At 52.5% G+C, this 17742-nt stretch overlaps 1 protein-coding gene across 4 annotated transcripts in view; it reads right to left on the bottom strand.

The window, feature by feature from the left end:
• The window catches only part of MTCL1 (microtubule crosslinking factor 1), a 116749-nt gene that overhangs the window by 29836 nt on the left and 69171 nt on the right, over nucleotides 1–17742 (bottom strand). Inside the window, exons 4-8 of one of the 4 annotated variants that reach the window (XM_088833508.1) lie at nucleotides 15188–15247; nucleotides 14028–14102; nucleotides 9110–10285; nucleotides 7980–8135; nucleotides 2231–2344 (exon numbers count right to left, since the gene is read on the bottom strand). In XM_088833508.1, coding sequence (XP_088689634.1) covers nucleotides 2231–2344; nucleotides 7980–8135; nucleotides 9110–10285; nucleotides 14028–14102; nucleotides 15188–15247 — 1581 coding nt within the window. The remainder of the gene's footprint in view (nucleotides 1–2230; nucleotides 2345–7979; nucleotides 8136–9109; nucleotides 10286–14027; nucleotides 14103–15187; nucleotides 15248–17742) is intronic. The other 3 variants (XM_055417187.2, XM_088833509.1, XM_055417189.2) reach the window with 3 other exon arrangements.

Genomic DNA, 17742 nt, shown 5'->3' with positions numbered 1-17742 from the left:
CTTCAGGAGACTGTCTCTTGGAGGCAGGGCTCCCAGCTGACCCAGGGGCAGACCCTGTTTGCACTCTGGGGCTGGTACCTTGTGCCTTGGCACATTGCAGGTGTCCAGGCAGAGTAAGTGGGAGTCGTTCCCCTTGGACGTGCTGGGCCCCAGGGTTCCCACAGCCCCAGACAGAATGACAAGCTAGTGCTCTGCTGCACATGGGGTGCATAAGGGCGCAGGAATAGCATTCATGGGGGCTAAAGTGATATACAGACTGAGAGTCTTTTGCTCCAGTGACCAGAAAGGGCTAGAACACCAGTCTTGCTATTACCCTAACACCCCCTCTGGTGTCAAAAACCCACAGGTGGGTTTGGTTTTGTTTCCCTAAAATACTAGAGAAAGTACTAAGTTGGGTGCTGACACCAGACCTTGGCACCTGAAGCTATCCCAGATAACATGAAAAACAGGCAATTTCACTCACACGCTTCACAGCCCTGAATCCCAGCACTGGCTTTGTCCCCTGTGGATATGGAGCTGGACAGGAGGGGGGCAGCTGGGCTGCTGGAAGCCTGGTGTCTGCGATTTGTGTGTTATCTCAGGCCATTGACTGACCCTGGTGAGGTTTCAGCTGTCGAGTGCAACTGATCCCCGCCATGTGTGCCCAGTGCCAGGCAGGTGCCCCTGAGGTGCCCCAGGACTGGCTCCTGGAGGCACAGCTCTGAGAGGGTCTATTCTTTTAGTTTATTTTTTGATCTATTACCTCTTAGAAACATCCCTTCCTGACTGGCTCGCTCTGCTCCCTCTTCCTCCAAGGCCCTTGCTGCCTTCTCCTGTTCCAGGATCCCGTGCACTTCCCAAGTCTCAGAGTCATGTCCCTGGCTCTCAGGGAAGTGAGGAGACCCCTTCCCTTCCCCTTTGAACAAGCCGGGATGACTGCTCAGTGCCTCCAGCCGAGGCTGGGAGAGTCTTCACCCCACAGCCCTTTATCCTGAATCCAGTATTAGAAACACCAGGACCCTGTGGTTCTGCTGACAGCAAGCACCTTCAGGGATAAACTCACTTTCAAACATGATTTTTGGTGCAATGTAAAAAAAAACAAACAAAAAACAGCTAAATTCTCTAGGGATTAGCCTTCAGGTGATATGAAATTACTTTTCTTTGGTGAAAATATGTGAAACTTGACCTGTAAATATAACTTTAAAAAAGGGGACACATCTAGTGGCACCTGGCTTGGCTCTCCCGGAGCTTCATGGCAGAAGGTGCTCCCTTGATCAGTTAAAAACTGCTCATTTAGATGAGCAGAACCACAGACAACATGAGGCTTAGGTGGCATGCACATCCCTTGCCAGAGTAAGTACATACAGGTACCTTACTGTGCATAGGACATGCATTTGGAACACCGTGGTGCCATCTCAAGATCATCTGGTTTTTGTTTTTAAAGATAACAGATGTCTTCCAGGAACAAACACAAAAAGGTCTGAGAGGCAGTCATGGCCAATCGAGCCTGGGTTTGCATCTCAGGTGTGTCACGGGTGGCACGTACCTTGGAGGCCTGGGGACAGTGATCCCAGGTCCTGGGAACTCTGGGGAGGTGCTTAGTGGATGAGGATTTTGCGCCAGGACCAGGTTACTCTAAAATGGCTAAAAGAGCTGATAAGGTCACAGCCCAATTAGTGGCAGCTTTTTTTTAATACAACGGGTGAATTGTCGATGTATCTAGCAGAAAATTGACCTGATATTGACAAAATGTACCAATCTGCAGACACTGGACATTACGGACACACTCTCATGTCCGGCGGCCTGGAAGGCCCTTCACTGGTTCTGGCTGTAGGCAAGCCTGTCTGTTGCGTTAGTCCCTCAGTTGTGTCCTACTTTGCAACCCCATGGACTGCAGCTCTCCAGGCTCCTCTGTCCGTGGAGATTCTCCAGGCAAGAACACTGGAGTGGGTTGTCATTCCCTTCTCCAGGGGATCTTCCCGAACCAGGGATCAAAGCCACGTCTCCTGAGACCACATACTGACGAATGTCAGGATGGAAAAGCGTGCTTTCCAGCAGGAAGGTAGACAGTGATCTTTGTGAGACACCCCGAGGTGGGCAGCTTGACCGGGTGCCCTTATCCACGTGCCCTCCAGCCCCAAGCCCAGGCTGCCCAGTTGGTGCATGAGACCGAGGTGCATACTTCCCTATAAAGTAGCACCCATCCTCCCTCTCTCGGGGCCCTGCGAACAGAAAAGGTGGTCACATTTACCTTCCAGATAGTGTCTGTCAATCTCTCCGCCCCTTCCTGATGTGGTCTGACTACCTGCGCAAGCTGACCCTGAAGCTCTTTTATCGATACACTCTGTTTGGGGGAGCCCCCGAGCTGACCAGTGGGACAAAGGAAGGGGTTTAGTGGATACACTCTGGGGGAGCCCCCGAGCTGGTCGGTGAGACAAAGGAAGGGGTTTAGTGGGTACACTCTGTTTGGGAAGCCCCCGAGCTGATTGGTGGGACAAAGGAAGGGGTTCAGTAGCAGTGAGAACTTGGCCCAAGCTGAAGACATGGGACAGACCCGTGCACGAGGCAGGGGCTCAGAGTGACAAGAGAGCCGCAGGTGCAGAGAGCGACTCCCAGCAGCTCCCCCAGAGCCCCACCCGCATCTCTAACCTGGCAGCTGGGTCGCTACGCGGTGCCAGCACCTGGGCTTCGGCCACCACAGCGCCACAAACCAGGCCGAGAGGAGGCAGCCCCACACAAGGCGGCTTCTAGACAACTTTCTAGAAGCTGCGGGCATCAGAGCTGGCAATGCTGACGGTCATGCATGACTGCCTCACACACGGCTTTGTGGACTAACTGCCTAAGTCCATGAGTGTCTCTCTCAGTTGCATAATTAACGAGTTCATACTTTCTTGTTAGAGTTTTTCCTGCCCTGTCGGGAAGCCTCTCTTTTTTTCCCTCCGGGTTCCCCCCAGCATGCTTAGGGTGAGTGGCCTGGGGCTCCTTCACTGAACAGACGCCAGTGCCTTGGAGGAGCTGCACAAGGTCTGCCTGCTACATTTTACATTAAAATACCTACAGGAATCTTCAATAAAACGATTATTGGTAAAATCCATCTTTTACGCCTTTATGTCCAAATGGCAATGACAGAGGAGGCCGAGCTCCTTTATGACATGTTTCTTAGAGATGGAAACGCTGTCCTATTAAAATCTTAGGCATCATTAATATTGAAGCATGATGTGCTGCCCACTGGTCCAGTGGTTAAGAATCCACCTTTGCAATGCAGGGGACACGGGTTCTATCCCTGGTCCGAGAAGATCCCACATGCCACAGGGTATCTAAGCCTGTATGCCACAGCTACTGAGGCCCGTGCACCCTAGAACCTGTGCTCTGCAACAGGAGAAGCCACGGCAAAGAGAAGCCCGAGCACCCCAACAAGACAGTAGCCGCCGCTCACAACTAAAGAAAACCCTGCACACAGCAACAAAGACCCAGCACAGCCAAAAATAAAAATAAGCAAACATTAAAAGAAATAAAACTCTGTGGACAAGTAACTGCTGCTAGGATGCTGCCACTCCAGTGTTAGAAAAACCAAAATACAAAGAGGCGATGGCAGAAACTGCCATCCAGAATCACTCCACCACTGCACATGCTCACACACATCACATATGCACAAGAAAGGTTTTACACAACACAGAGATTCCCTCCAAAAATACATATTTCCCCTTCATCACCGAGTTCCCAAAACCATCCTTTGCCCACTCACCTAAGAGTCTGATTAGTCACCAAACATATCCACCTCGTCCTATGTAGTCGGTTTATGTTCAGCTGACACCTTCCCTGGTGGTCCCCATGCTAAGGACACATGTTCATCTCGACACCGCGACCACCTCCCTGTGTCATCGCTGGGGAATCCACACCCCAGCCTTCCCCTACATGGCATGTGCCACAACAACCACACTGCTCATTTCCTGGACATCTTCGGAGAAAGTGGCGTATAAATTACTTTCCACACTAAAGACAACTTCACTATCTCAATACACAAACAAAAACCAAATCAAACCAAAAAACCAAAAATCTTTCCACGTGGCTACTTACTAGCTAACAGCAATGCTACTCATTCACCGGGGCTCCATTCTGCCTCCCTCCCTGTGACCTCATCTCCCATGGCTTCCATTTTGTTCGGGCCAGTTCTGCTACCGCTTCTTTCCAAAGCGGTTTATCGGGTCAGCACCTGTGCCCACGTACTTGGCATATAAACCCCACGTTCTTTCATAGAGGCTGGTATGTCACAGCTGAGGCCGAAGAGCACTCTCGATGAAAGGGCAGGAGGAGGGGCTCAGGAGAAGAACTCCGGGATTTCTGACCCAGAAACTCGATCCTCTGGGCACAGGCTCAGGCTCATATTTACGTGTAATCTGACCGGTGCCTGTGCTCCTCCTCCAGCACTATTTTTAAGGCGCCTGGCACATTCCAAACCACATAGTCCGTATCCTGCTCTCTTAACAGATGGAATCTCTCAGCAGACTTGCCGGGAGCCCCAGGGGGCAAAGCCTGCGAAGACTCCCATGCCACGTGGGAATCTTGCTGGCAGCCACCAAGAGGAACAGGCAACCAGAGTACTGGCCCTTCTGAAGTCTGCTCGCTTTGCTCTCCTCTGAGCGGTTAACTTTTCTGTAGCTGCATTTGCAGGCTGTGGGTGCTGGCAGGTTAGGACTTTGGCTCTCTCTGGCTGAAGCAGCTCTGAGGGGCTGGGCGTGGATATGGACACACCGTGCCCCCCTAGAGCTCAGCGTGTGCGGCCCGAGGAGTGGGCCTCCCACCACACAGACCTGTGATCTGCTAACACGCTACTGAGTAAGAAGGCAGTTATTTTCTTTTTCGCCATGTTGTGACTGCTGCTGCTGGTATTCCTAGTACTACTAGTAGTTAAACATACTACTAAGATTCGCTGTTTACCCAAATCTTCCCAAATAAGATCTTCCCAAAGAAGGGACTTAACTTCTGTCCCCTTTCCCCAAACATGAAAATCTATAAGGTAAAAAACACAGAAGGCACTTCACAAATGGGACTTGAGGAATCTTCTAAACTTCAGCTTCAATTCAGAAAGTTGTTTCCTCTTTGAAGCCACAATCTAAGGTGGCTTCCCCTCCACTAGCACCTCCAAGGAGCCAAGGGCTGAAGGAAATTCACATGTGTTGAAGAGTAGTCAGCTTGTGCAGACAAACCAAGGTCACGTCAAGGGCAACAGAAGAGGAAGTCCAGACACTGTCATCTAAGGGAGTGAGAGGGTGGGATTAGCAGATGCCAACTAGAATACACAGGATGGCACAAGAAGGTCATACTATATAGCACAAGGAACTATGTTCAATATCCTGTAATGGAGCTCCATGGAAAAGAATATGAAAAAGAATGTATAGATATATGTGTAACTGAGTCACTCTGCCGTACAGCAGAAATTAACACAACATTGTAAATCAACTATACGTCAATTTAGAAACAAAAATCCAAAAACTTGCTAGCAGTATGCCTTGCCTCACTCTCAATCCCATTCTAGATGAAAACGTGTTCTGCCTGCCTCCCCCGCAGTTACACGGCGCTCCATGGCATCTGTGCCCTGTGCCCTGAGTCTTTAACCCAGAGTCACTTCTCTGGCCGGCTGCCCCGCTACTGTGTGTACTGTTTCCAGTAGAGCCTCATGGGAAAGCAAGGGTTTGCAATGAATTCAGCGAAGTCTTCACTAAAGGGTTCTGAGGGTTCTGCTCCCTAGAACTGTCCACTGTACGATCCTTTAACACAATATCACATTCAAAGGCCAAGCTGAGCAGTCTGTCAGGGTGACATCCATGCCAGGGACACAGCCACTCCATGGAGAACCAGACCCTATGTGGGATCAACATGGGGCTCCTCTCATCATGAAAGGAAAAACTGTGGAGTCATCAGAGGGGTCAGAAAACATGTGTCATCTTTTAGAAAGTATTTTAAAATTGTGTCTGCATACATGAGTTTTCTCTTCTGTGTGAAATGCCTTGGTGAATAAAAAGTCAGAATGAAGTGTATCTAATTCCTGAGTAAATCAGTTTCCCCTTCTAGGAAATGATGCTCCTGAATCTTGCCTTTTACTGAGTTGTTTTTTAATTTTTTACTGTCTCATTAGAATATATAAAATTAAAGGAAACTAGACAGATCCTTGAAAGAAGAAACATTCCATGGCAAGATAGTTGGCGTAAGGATTAGTCACCCGAGTGATCTGTGTTTGGAAATGCCCCCCAAGGAGATGGAGCGCCCGTTGGAATGTCCAGGCCTGGGGGGAGTGGCCAGTGGGGACCAGTCCCTGCTGAATAGGCAGCACTCCTCACAGGAGGGGTGGGGGTGGGGGGAGGACGGGCCAGGCCCAGAAGGCAGTTCTGGACCTAGCTCCACCACCAGTCAGCTGGGGTTGGGGAGACACTGCCTCGCGCTTTCCTCCCACTTGTAGAATGAGGGGGTCTGTCTGAAGATTCCTTCTGAACTGTATTGTCCGGTGACCCAAGTCACCACACAGCACTAGCTAACTCTGCTAACGTGCCCTTTTACGAAGGTTTATTTTGCCACGACACTTTCAGCTAAGCATCTTCCTCTCTCCAGATTCTCTGTGACTTCTGAAGCTGTGCAGAGCACACGTGCCCGGGAGAGTGGGGGGCAGACTCGCTGCTCCTGGCGACCCAGCAGGGCCTGGGGGTGCAGGGGAGGGAGTCCTCTGGCCTCACCACAGTGAACCAGACACGCTTAGTAGACAGGACACCCCGGAGGGAGGAGGGCACCGGACCACCCAGAGAAACGCCTCTGGGGGCAGAGAAGACTGGCAACGTGGCCCGGCCTCTGGCCGTGGGTTTTTGTGCCAAAGTAACCTGTGTGCAGGAGAGGACGCAGATGAGCTGGTTTGGCCTTACACGTGCTGTCATTTGATGTAGTCTGATTGGCTAGTTTTTGCCCATTTTTATTGTACATTGACAGTTATAAAATCACACCAGAAGAAACAGAAGATTGGTACCAGCTACTGGAGCCATGACACCCCTTCCTGCTGGGCAGTCTTCAACAGCAAGACATACTCCTTCTGGTTCTTGACTATTATTCATACTTCATGTCATACAGCACTTAGCACTCTTAGGGGACTTTCTCACCTGACTCTGAGAAGTGAGCTTCTGTTAGAAGCAAACACCCTGACCTTTCCTAATGCAGAACACGTGGCTCTAACCCTGCAGCAACTTCTTCAACAGGCGGTATCAGATAGACACCCACCCCGGGGCCACCTACCCTCTGTCCTGGTGGAATAACCGAAAGGGAGGTGCCTTTGCTGATGGGACAACTGTGACCTATAACAGGACCCCGCTCCTCCCCTCGCTGCTGCCCTGGCTGCCACTCATCTGATCTCTCACTTCGGACTCTGAGGTGCATGGGAGGGATTTGTTGTTTTGCTTTTATTCTTGTCTTACAATTTTAAACAAAATACAAAGGACAAGAGGGTGAGGTGGGGTGGGGAAGGTAGACAGGCAGCTGGAAAACTATGGGATGAGGAAAAGCAGTACTACCCACGGTGACTGTGAGAGTTGTGGACATGGGTTGCTATGGCAACAGAGACTGCGGAAGAGCCCCCGGGTCAGAAGAGCATCCCCGGTTCTGGCCTACCTCTGGAGGACCATCCAGAAAAGGCGCGGGTGGGGGCGGGGCAGACACAGTAGGCGGGACACTTGGTTTTCAGTCCTACTTTCCTCACTGCCTGACAAGCAGCCTCACAGCCTCATGAATCAGTCTCACTCGCGTCGCTTCGCTTCGTTTCCAGGCCCCCTGCCCTCACCCCGTGTGAACCCCCCAGTTCAGTTGTATGCCGTGGATTCTGATTCACTTAAGTACCCCCCACCCCCGATCCCACATGCCCTACATCCCCATCACGTTCCCTAGGGGCCTTGGACCTAGATGGGAACCGTCACACAAACACACAGTGAAGGAGGAGCGGGAAGGCGAGGGGGAACCCTGCTCACCTCGAGGCTGAAGCAGCTCTGGGCTCCAGGCCGGCAGCTCCCGGCATCCCCGTCAGCTCGGCGGTGCAGCTCCCGTGTGGTGCGGAGATGGAGGTGACCCCGCTCCTCCCCTCGCTCCTGCCCCGGCTGCCACTCCATCTGATCTCTCAGTTTGGACTGTGAGGTGCATGGGAGGGATTTGGTTTTTTTGCTTTTGTTCTTGTCTTACAATTTTAAACAAAATACAAAGGACAGGAGGGTGAGGTGGGGTGGGGAAGGTAGACAGACAGCTGGAAATCTATGGGATGAGGAAAAGCATGACCAGAGAAACCAACGTAAACACAGCGGCGTCAGAGAGAGGAGAGAACAGAGCCAGGAGGAGGAGCAGCAAAACGGCAGGCTGAGAGATCTGAAAGGCAAACAGAGAAAGGGGAGGAGAATGCAACACGCTGGTTACGAGGCGCATGCAATGGGGACGTAGGAGTGAGACTCGCCCGCAGTCAGGCATCGGGCATCGAATGCCACCGTCCAGGGCAGTGCATGGAGAGCCGTCCGGGCCACGCCACTCGCCGCCCTCGGCTCCAGGGTGCTGTCAAAGCCATCCTTCTCTCCACCACGCTCCTTGCCTGCCCCAGCTGTGTCAGAGGGAGCCGGTGGGCTGGACTGTCCCTGGGGTGGTGAACCCAGGCACGGATGCACCTGCTCCCGGGGAGTCTGCTAATATCCTGACTTCGAAGAGCGCTTTCACTGCGCTTCAAACTCCTCTTTGCTTCTTCATCGAGATGGCTGGTCGTTGAGGACGCCAAAAAAGAAGGGACAGAATGCGTCCATCCTTGGTGCTGCCAGTGGGATAGCCTCATGTCAAGAGGGAGGACCTCTCAGCCAGGAGCAGTGGCGTGGTTAAAAATAAAATGGAAAGGGGGAAAGAAACAAGGAAACGAAAGAGAGCTAAACCAAACCAAAAAACAACAAAAAAAATAGAGAAACCCAACCAACAGAAAGGCTTTGGTTGAAACTTGAGGCTTTAGTACAATGCAGGTTTGCGATCATAACCAAGCAGCCGTGAGCAAGGTGAGTTGGAGCGCGGCAAGGCCAGCGAGGAGGAGGAGGAGCAGGACGGAGCAGGGAGGCAGAGCCAGGAGCCCCCTTACCTGCAGGTCCGGGCCCAGCTCCTTGCCCAGGTTCCCCACCGGGGAGTCCCGGGATACGGAGGTCACAGAGGACAGGAAGCTGGATGACTCGGTGAGCTGGGGCAGCGGGGACAGGCCCTCCCCCAGCCGCTCCACCTGCTCCAGGAAGGCCTGGAGCTCTTTCCTGAAGGCCTTCATCCTCGCGTTGAGGGTCCCCAGCAGCTGGGGCTCCTCCCTGGTGCCCTGGCCGCAGGCGCCGGGCGAGGCCTCTCCACCCGGGAGCGCGGCCTCGGTGTCCGTGATGATGCGCTCCACCGTGCGCTCCAGCCGCTCCGCCTCGTGCCTGATGCTTGCCAGGCGCTCTGAGTCCTCCCGCGCGCGCAGCAGCTCCGCCGAGCACTCGCCGGCCTCCGACGGCCTCCCGCTGCCGAAGCCGGACGTCTTCTCGAAGGTCTCCTCCGAGTCGCTCTCGCCGCCAATGGGGCCCTCCCGGCGGGGCTGCACGCGGCCGTCCTCGCCGTCGTCGCTCCTCCGACCCGTGTCGCTGTCAGCATCGCTGTCCCGCGGGCTCGGGGCGCGCGGGCCGGGCTGCAGTGTCAGCACCTCCCCGCTCAGCTCGCTCAGCGGCAGCCGTGCCGCCTGGAGCTCGTCCTGCAGGGGCGCCCCGCCCCCCGCCAGCCAGCCCGGCTCGGGCCGCGGCTCGAACTTGAACTTGCTCAGCTCGTGGGTCAGCTGCCGGTTGTGGTCCTCGATCTCGGAGATGGACCGCCGCAGCAGCTCCGCCTCCTCCTCCACGAACTGCAGGTGCCGGCGCAGCTCGGCCGAGGACTCCAGGGAGTCCCCCCCGAAGGGCGAGGTCGGCCCACCGGGCAGGGGGTCCCGGCCGCGCAGGTCTTCCATCTCGGCCTTGAGGCCCCGGTTCTCCACCTCCAGCTCCACGATCTTCCGGCCCAAGATGCTGGCCTCCTCCTCCACCAGCCTCAGCCGCAGCTTCAGCTCGGCCTCGCGGGTGCTGGGCGGCCCGCCGGCCTCGCCCGTGGGCAGTGGGCTGTCGGCGTCCCCGTAGAGGGCCCTGTACCTCTGCAGCTCCTGCTCCAGCCGGTCCTTCTCGCGCCCCAGCTTGGCCATCTTCCTGAGCATCAGCGAGCCCTCCTCTTTGGCAAACTGGAGCTGGCACCTCAGATCCGCGCTGTCATCCTGCCCGGAGAGAGAGCCCAGACCAGGGTTATTTGAAAATATCACACCTTCCTGTTTTTGACGATTCTCCTTGATGCACGCACACACGCACACACACCACTCTCCCGTCAGCGCATGGGGTCCACTGAGAGGGGCCATGACAGATGGGGCAGGCCTGGTTCTTCATGGAGGCACCAAGGCCTGCTTGGTCACAGGAACAAAGGACACCAAACAAGTAGTCTGGGCAAAGGCGCCCATGAAAACCATCACCCAGGCGATGAATGGAGAGGAGTGAGAAAATGAAGCCCAGCACCATCAGCAATGTGGCGACCCACCCTGCTTCTCTGGGTCCATCCTGACCTGTGAGACACCCCAGACCCCAAGCTTAGCCTGGGGCAGGTGGACAGGCCTCTGTGCCAACTTCTATCTGTTGCCACTTACTTCCTCCCTTAACAGAGGGGGCCGCCAGCACCTCAAAGGTACTAATGGGATGGGGAGGCCAGGTGACCCCAAATCAGCCTGGTTTTCCACAAATCTGCTGAGAACCTGAGACAAGGGAACCCCTCCCATCCTCCTCCCCCAGCTCATCCCAGGGATGACGTGAGGATGACTCAAGATGATGGGCATGAGGGCCTCTGGATGCTGAGCTGCAGACCAAGCACCCGGCTCTGGAGATTAGTATGAGATGGATACTGTAAACTGAAGGCCCGGGTGACTCACACCCTCTCTCCATGCAAACTCGACTTCAGCACCTTTTAGTGGCTATGACAGCAGGAAATTAATCCCAGAAGCCCAAGGCAAGGTGTTAACTGGTTTAAAATCTAAAAAGTAGGGCTCCTCAGGTACCCAGAGGACTCTGGAGGGCCACGGGAACAAGCTGTCTGCTAAAACCCCAGACTGCCTGACCGAGGTCCAGAAGGCCCTTTCAGGACCAACTAGAGAGTGACCCTTGCCTTCCCCATGCAGTCTCCACACCCTGGAACTGCATCAATTCTGGATCTGGGCTCACGCTACGGCTTCATAAATGACAACTGGGTGGCTGGCGACAGTGACCAGGGTCATGACTCGTTCCTCTGTGATTGGCTATCAAGTTCCAAAAGGTTGTCCTGGGAACCAAGACTTAGACAAAGTCTCCCTCCTTATTTGGTGGTCACACCCCATCACCACGGGAGGAAGAGTCATCAAACCAGCAAGTCAACCCTGGGGGTGGGGGGTAGCTCTTCCAGCTGGTCACTTGTGCAGACGGGTCCTCAAGGCTGGCACAGCTCTCACACTTGGAGAACATGGTTCCTTCTCCACCGGTTCCTGCTGCACACTCACCACTGGGCAGAAACACCTCCCTGGGAGCCCCTACCTTGCCTCCTCCCACCACTAGACCTGAAGCCAACTTTCTGCTTTGTCTGAAACTCAATGAATTTGGGGGAAAGGAGCAAGTAACTTTTTTTCTTTCTTCTTTGCATATCAGGAGAGTGATATATAAATGTTACTGGGAGGAGGGCACAGTCTTCATGATCTAGAACTTATCACATTAAGGGTCTGGTTTGGTTTTGATTAGGCTGAACACCAAAGAATTGATGCTTTCGAAGGGTGGTGCTGAAGAAGACTCTTCAGGGTCCCTTGGACTACAGGGAGATCAAACCAGTCAATCCTAAAGGAAATCAACTTTGAATATTCATTGGAAGGACTGATGTTGAAGCTGAAGCGCCAATATTTTGGCCACCTGATGCAGAGGGCTGACTCAATGGAAAAGACTCTGATGCTGGGAAAGATTGAAGGCAGGAGGAAAAGGGGACCACAGAGGATGAGCTGGTTGGATGGCATCACTGACTCAGTGGATATGAGTTTGAGCAAATGCCAGCAGATGGTAAAGGACAGGGAAGCCTGGTGTGCTGCAATCCATGGGGTCGCAAAGAGTCAGACACAATTTAGCAACTGAACAACAACGATGACAAAGGTGGACATAACGAGGAGTTCTGCGACCACTGGAAATAAAGCTGACTGCCCCACGCAATGGAGCAAGACAGGTTACCATCGCTGCTGGGGTAACGATGTACATTTTACAGGGCCTACACAGAATACACGGGCCATAAAACACATACTGTATTTAATCCTAACTTGACACTAAGGGGAAAAGCCTACTTATTTGTTGTTCATTCATTCCTTCAGGAAATACTGAATACCTACTGTGTACCAGAAATGGGCATGTTAAACAACCCAGGTTCTTAGAACTTTCGAAAGCAGATCAAAAGCATCTTTAAAAACTTTCTGATATAGATTTATAAGAAATCTATGTGTCCAAATATGAGAGGTCTTTGTTGTCACAAAGAAGGGGTTTGAATAAACAAAAACAGGTGTCAGTGGAGATAGAGTATCAGTACTTTGTAAATGAATCACTTCAGGGGTGACAAGCCCAGGACAGAAAGATGTTTAGCCCCATCATGAACCTGGTAGCTAGTGTTTGTTCTGAGCGTGGAATCACCTACACCATCCCATCTCCAACTCAAGTACAGAAGTTCACTTCAGTGCCTGGGGACAGCCGTGGAGACAGTGGAGGGGAATGTCACCTGTCCCAGGGGAATTCCACCTTCAGCCCAGCACTCAAGCCTGGGCAGAGCCCCACGCGGGACCAGTGTCCTGACCCACCCTCCCTGGAGACTCACGACTGGTGAGCCCTGAGATGGTGGCGGCCGAGCGGCAGAGCCCCCTGCACAATTCAGGACGCTTCTGTCTCAAACCAGGGTCAGGGCATCTCAGGCTGTCTCTCCTGAAGGTTGTTCCCCCAAAAGTTGAGCTGAGCTGAGGATGCACATGGAGTCTGATGTTCCCCAGGGCTCTGTGCTCAGATAGAAGCACTTATCTGCACCCCCCTACATGGTACAAAACCTCAGCAAGCCCTCACATCACCTTGACTTCTGGAAACCTTACACCATCCCCCCATCCCCTGCCATTCCCCACGAGTCTGATTCTAAATCAGAACAGTCCTCCTCCTCTGTCTCCTCGAACTTAAACCCAGGCTGGGTAAAAAGGCAGGATTCCACGACATATTCTAGTGAGCGTCTGATTCATAGATTACCTGAGAATTGACCAAATATCCAAAAAGGCTCCAGCTCCTTAAGGAAAGAAACTACCCCCATACCAGGAATTCTAACATATGAAGAAAGCATGCTTCGTTTCTACGCAACACCCATGCACAGCCAGCCCTGCCACCAAGACTAACACAGGTTTTGATAAAAAAAAAAGGCCGTCTTTGAAACCGAGGGAGTGTGTGGTCAACTTCATTGCTCAGTGGGGGCAGCTGGAGCCAGCGTGCAGGGTAAGGGGAGGCTGGGGGAAGCCGGGCTCGGCCTGTTCTGGGGCAGGAGGCCAACTTCTTCTGATACGATGGGGGAATCACAGCCTCAGCTGTAGCAGCACGGGCTGGACACCCATCTTATCTGGTAACTGAACTTTCTAGAACTCTGCTAAGACTCCCCGGGAGGGGCAAGGCCAACCTCGAGCTCTGGTTTCAGGAGACGGTCCGACAGCTCCAGGAAGGAGCATGAAGCAGATCCAGGAGCTGGCCCACGTGACTGTTCGTGGTGAGGCAGAGAAGCCCAGCATGGCCCGGGGTGGGGGAGGACGAACACAGGACCACCACTGCCGCCACCAGCGGAAAGGCCTTGACAAGCAACAGAAATATAACACTGCAGGTATATATTCTCTGGCTTGCAAGTCTGCCTCTGGCCAGCACCCCAGCGCCGATGACCGCTGCTCATGCTCCTACCTTGCGCCGGGGCAGCAGTTTCCTCTGAGTTTTGGCTGTAGACCTGCAGTTCCCAAGGTGCTCGGCTCCTCCGTTCTGCCAGACAGAAACTCCCCGCTCAATGATCCCACTCTCAGGTCTCCCCCTCCTGCTCCCAGCCTCACTAATCCCCGGTGAGTGCACTGCACTTGTCACCCCACGATATGCAAAGATGACGCTTTTAAAGAACAGCTCTTTCCCGGTCAGAAGCCAGGAAGTTGAAACAGTCTTGAAGGCCAGGGGCCAAAGCGCCCAGCACCTGGGGACAACAGGCTTTAATGTTCCCATTATTAGCAGTTCCAAAGTGAGATTTGGGCAGCAGAGATGTGGAAGAAAACAGCTAAGCCTTGCCGTTTCTCCGGCTCACCGGGCCTGGCCCTCCATGAAAATTGCTGTGGGGATGGGGGCTTCAGGGAGAGGACATAAGCAAGGGAATGGGGAGGGGGGATTCACAGAGGGGTGGGCACCGGGCCTCGTAGTTTCCTGGACTCTCCGTGGTATCTCTCTCATCACTCCTCACTCTGGGGGCTCCAGGGAGCAGACACCCCAAAGAGGCCTTGTTCTTTCCAACATCTAATACTAGTAGCAATTTAGAAAATAAAGAAAGAAATGCAGAGTGTTCAGAAAAGCTAAGAAGTTCTGAAGGACAGAATGCACTGTCCACAGAGAGGGCCCCACTCTGATCACCTTGCAGAGAACACCTTGCTTTCGATTAGGATGATTTAAGATACTATTCAGCTTGTGCATTTAAAAAAAACTCCGACCCTCAAAACGATGCTTTCTGGACAACCCGGCGTGACGGCAGCTGTGCCATCTCGCTCTTTTACTGCGTGACTGACCTTGACGGCCAGAAACCCCGTCACCATCTGAGAACACAGCAGAGCCCTGAATGGCACCCGATTATGCTGCCCAGGAAGTTGGTCTGTTCCCGTCCTTCTTGAGGAAACCACCAGCCGACCAGTGAAAGAAACAAAAGGGTAGAGCTCTTGGTTTGGGAAGACAACTTTCACTCTGTGGAGGCTCTGGGTGAGTTCAGATGTTTGTGCAGGTGGTGATTCTTTGGCAATCGTCAAGGTGACGTTCACACTTTTCAAGAAAACTCAAAATGAGGAGATGTCGCGTGAGAGTGAGATGCTGCTTACCTGGGTGAAGGCTTTCTTCTCTTTGTACACTTCCCGGCTGCCTCTTCTCTTCAAGGAACTCTGAAACAGAGGTGACATTCTGTTACAAAGAGGGGGTCATATGCAGGAACCGGCACAGCGGGGGCATGTCCCCTCGAGCCCGGGAGAGGACACACACACAGTGAAAGGAGGCTCTTTCGTCACTGGTATCACAAAACAAACTAGAGCTTGGGAGGTGTTTGCCTCCTGAAAGGCTTCAAGTCCCAATTACTGAACTTGGGGTTTTCCCCAATCGTTCAGTTTCATAAAGAGGGAGGCTAGGATCATTGTGACCGAGGTGGGGGACGGGAAGAGGAAGAGGGTAGGAAGCGTTGGAAAACACGTACGTAATGTTCTGAGGGTGACTTCTCCTCTGAATCATGTCTCGCTTGGGCTAATATCAAAACTAATTGCTGGCCTCTCCTGGTGGTCCAGTGGTTAAGAATCCACCTGCCAATGCAGGGGACATGGGTTCAATTCCTGGTCCAGGAAGATCGCACATGCCTTAGGGCAACTAAGCCTGTGTACCACAACTACTGAGCCCGCGCTCCAGAGCCTGTGCTCTGAAACCAGACAAGCCACAGCAATGAGAGGACCGTGCGCCGCAACTAGAGTAGCCCCCACTGACTGCAGCCAGAGAAAGCCCCCACTGACCGCAGCTAGAGAAAGCCCCTACTGACCGCAGCTAGAGAAAGCGCCCACTGACCGCAGCTAGAGAAAGCCCCCATGCAGCAATGAAGACCCAGCAGTGCCAAAAATAAATTTAATTTAAAAAATTAATTGCTGTTTCCTGGGCCTCTGTGGGTAAGCAGTGAGACAGAAAGTGGTCGGAAGGGAGAGACAGTGGTCCTCGTTTATAGAGAATCCAGGTTGCAATATTCCCCATGAAGCCATTGCAATTCCTGATTAAACCTCCCTTTTAGAGGTCTTAGCAAACTCATCATGTATGCATATGGGAAGTACTGAGTTTTACACCCATCACAGAGCACCTTTGCCTGCTGTGGGCAAGAAGCCTGTCTGAAAGACAAGCATAGGTATCAATCAAAGGGCCAACAGGTGTCTGAGACAGAGGGGCAGGAAGCCAAGGCAGTTCCCCTTGGGCAAAGTGAGGCTGAAAGGAGAGCGAGGAGCTCCGAGGGGACGACAAAGGAGCTGAGAGGATGGATGTCGTCACAGCACATTTCAGAAGAAAGCAGTTTGGAGAGTTCAGACCAGCATCATTCGGACCTTAGGGAGCCTGTGGCGGAAAGGATTCCCCCACAGCTGCCGCCTTCCCTCTGCAGCTCCCCCTGAAAAAGGGGACCAAAACCCCCCTCCCCTCCTCCAGGGGAGCTCATGGGGTAGGGGGAGAGTGTGGCAGTGCCCTCTGGGCTTCGAGCCTCTGCCACACCCCTCACTCCACCAGGCCTGGGGAGGAGGCTCTTCTGCAGGCTGCCTTCATCATGTCGGATCTAAAGTTAATTCACTCAGTTCTGTGTACATTTTGGTGTCTTGTTAGATCATGCCATGTATTGGATGAATCTCGGGGTTAAGAAACAACTAAAACTCTAGCTGCCCTGAGCCTCCTGGAGGCTGGTGGCCTGGTGAAAAGGTAACTGAGAGAAGAGATGAGAAGTTAGAGCTGGTGGGGGTGGGGAGCGGGGTAGAAGCTGGTCCTAGAATCCCAGCTGCAGTAGCTCCACATACCTGCCTGGTTGGGGGTGGGGAGTCTTCTCCCTTGTCCTGCCCTGAACACAACTGCCCAGTCCTGTGATCATTCCAGTGAATCAGGGAACAGGCAGGGGGTTGTGGGAGCCCTGACACAGATCCTAGTCACAGTGGCAACTATGATGAGAAACACTGCAAGGACTGAAATTAACCAGCAACAAAGAAACTATAAAACTTTGGTTGGTGATGGACACAGATGAATGCTGGGTGTTGACTGATAGGAAAACCCTCTTATAAATATGTCACATTTCTCCCAAATCATTTTATAAGCACTTTAACCAAATTCCTCTCTCTCCATATATATATATATATATACACACACACACATATATAGTGTACCATCATCTTTGCACTCACTTGCGTCTGACTCTTTGGGGCCCCACAGACTGTAGCCCACCAGGCTCCTCTGTCTGTGGGACAGTGTAACATATACACACATAAAAAGTATTTATGTGTGTGACAATATACATACATATATATACACACACACAAACACAAGTACTTTTTTTGTATTTGTAAGGGGGACAAGGATGAAGAACTTAAAAAGATTCAAAAATTCAGCTACAACAGGGATAGGCAAACTAAGGCCGTCAGGACCAATCAACCCACAGCCTATTTTGTGACTGGTTTTACTGGAGCACAGCCTCATCTATGGATTAGGGGGGAAAAAAAAAAAACAGATCCATACTATGTACTTTTTAAAATTTCAGATGAATTAAAAATCTAGACGAAGACACGCACACAAAATCTCAGAAAGAAAGAGGTGACTTTCGATTTGTTTTGGGGGCATGGACTTTACAAACACAAGAAATGAAAAATGAGTGGATTTG

The sequence above is a fragment of the Moschus berezovskii genome, chromosome 28 (assembly GCF_049115385.1).
Source record: "Moschus berezovskii isolate FMDL1 chromosome 28, NW_MosBer_1.0, whole genome shotgun sequence".
Classification (NCBI taxonomy): Eukaryota; Metazoa; Chordata; class Mammalia; order Artiodactyla; family Moschidae; genus Moschus; species Moschus berezovskii.
Note: the sequence above shows the minus strand (reverse complement) of the source record. Positions and strands in the feature narration are given on the sequence as shown.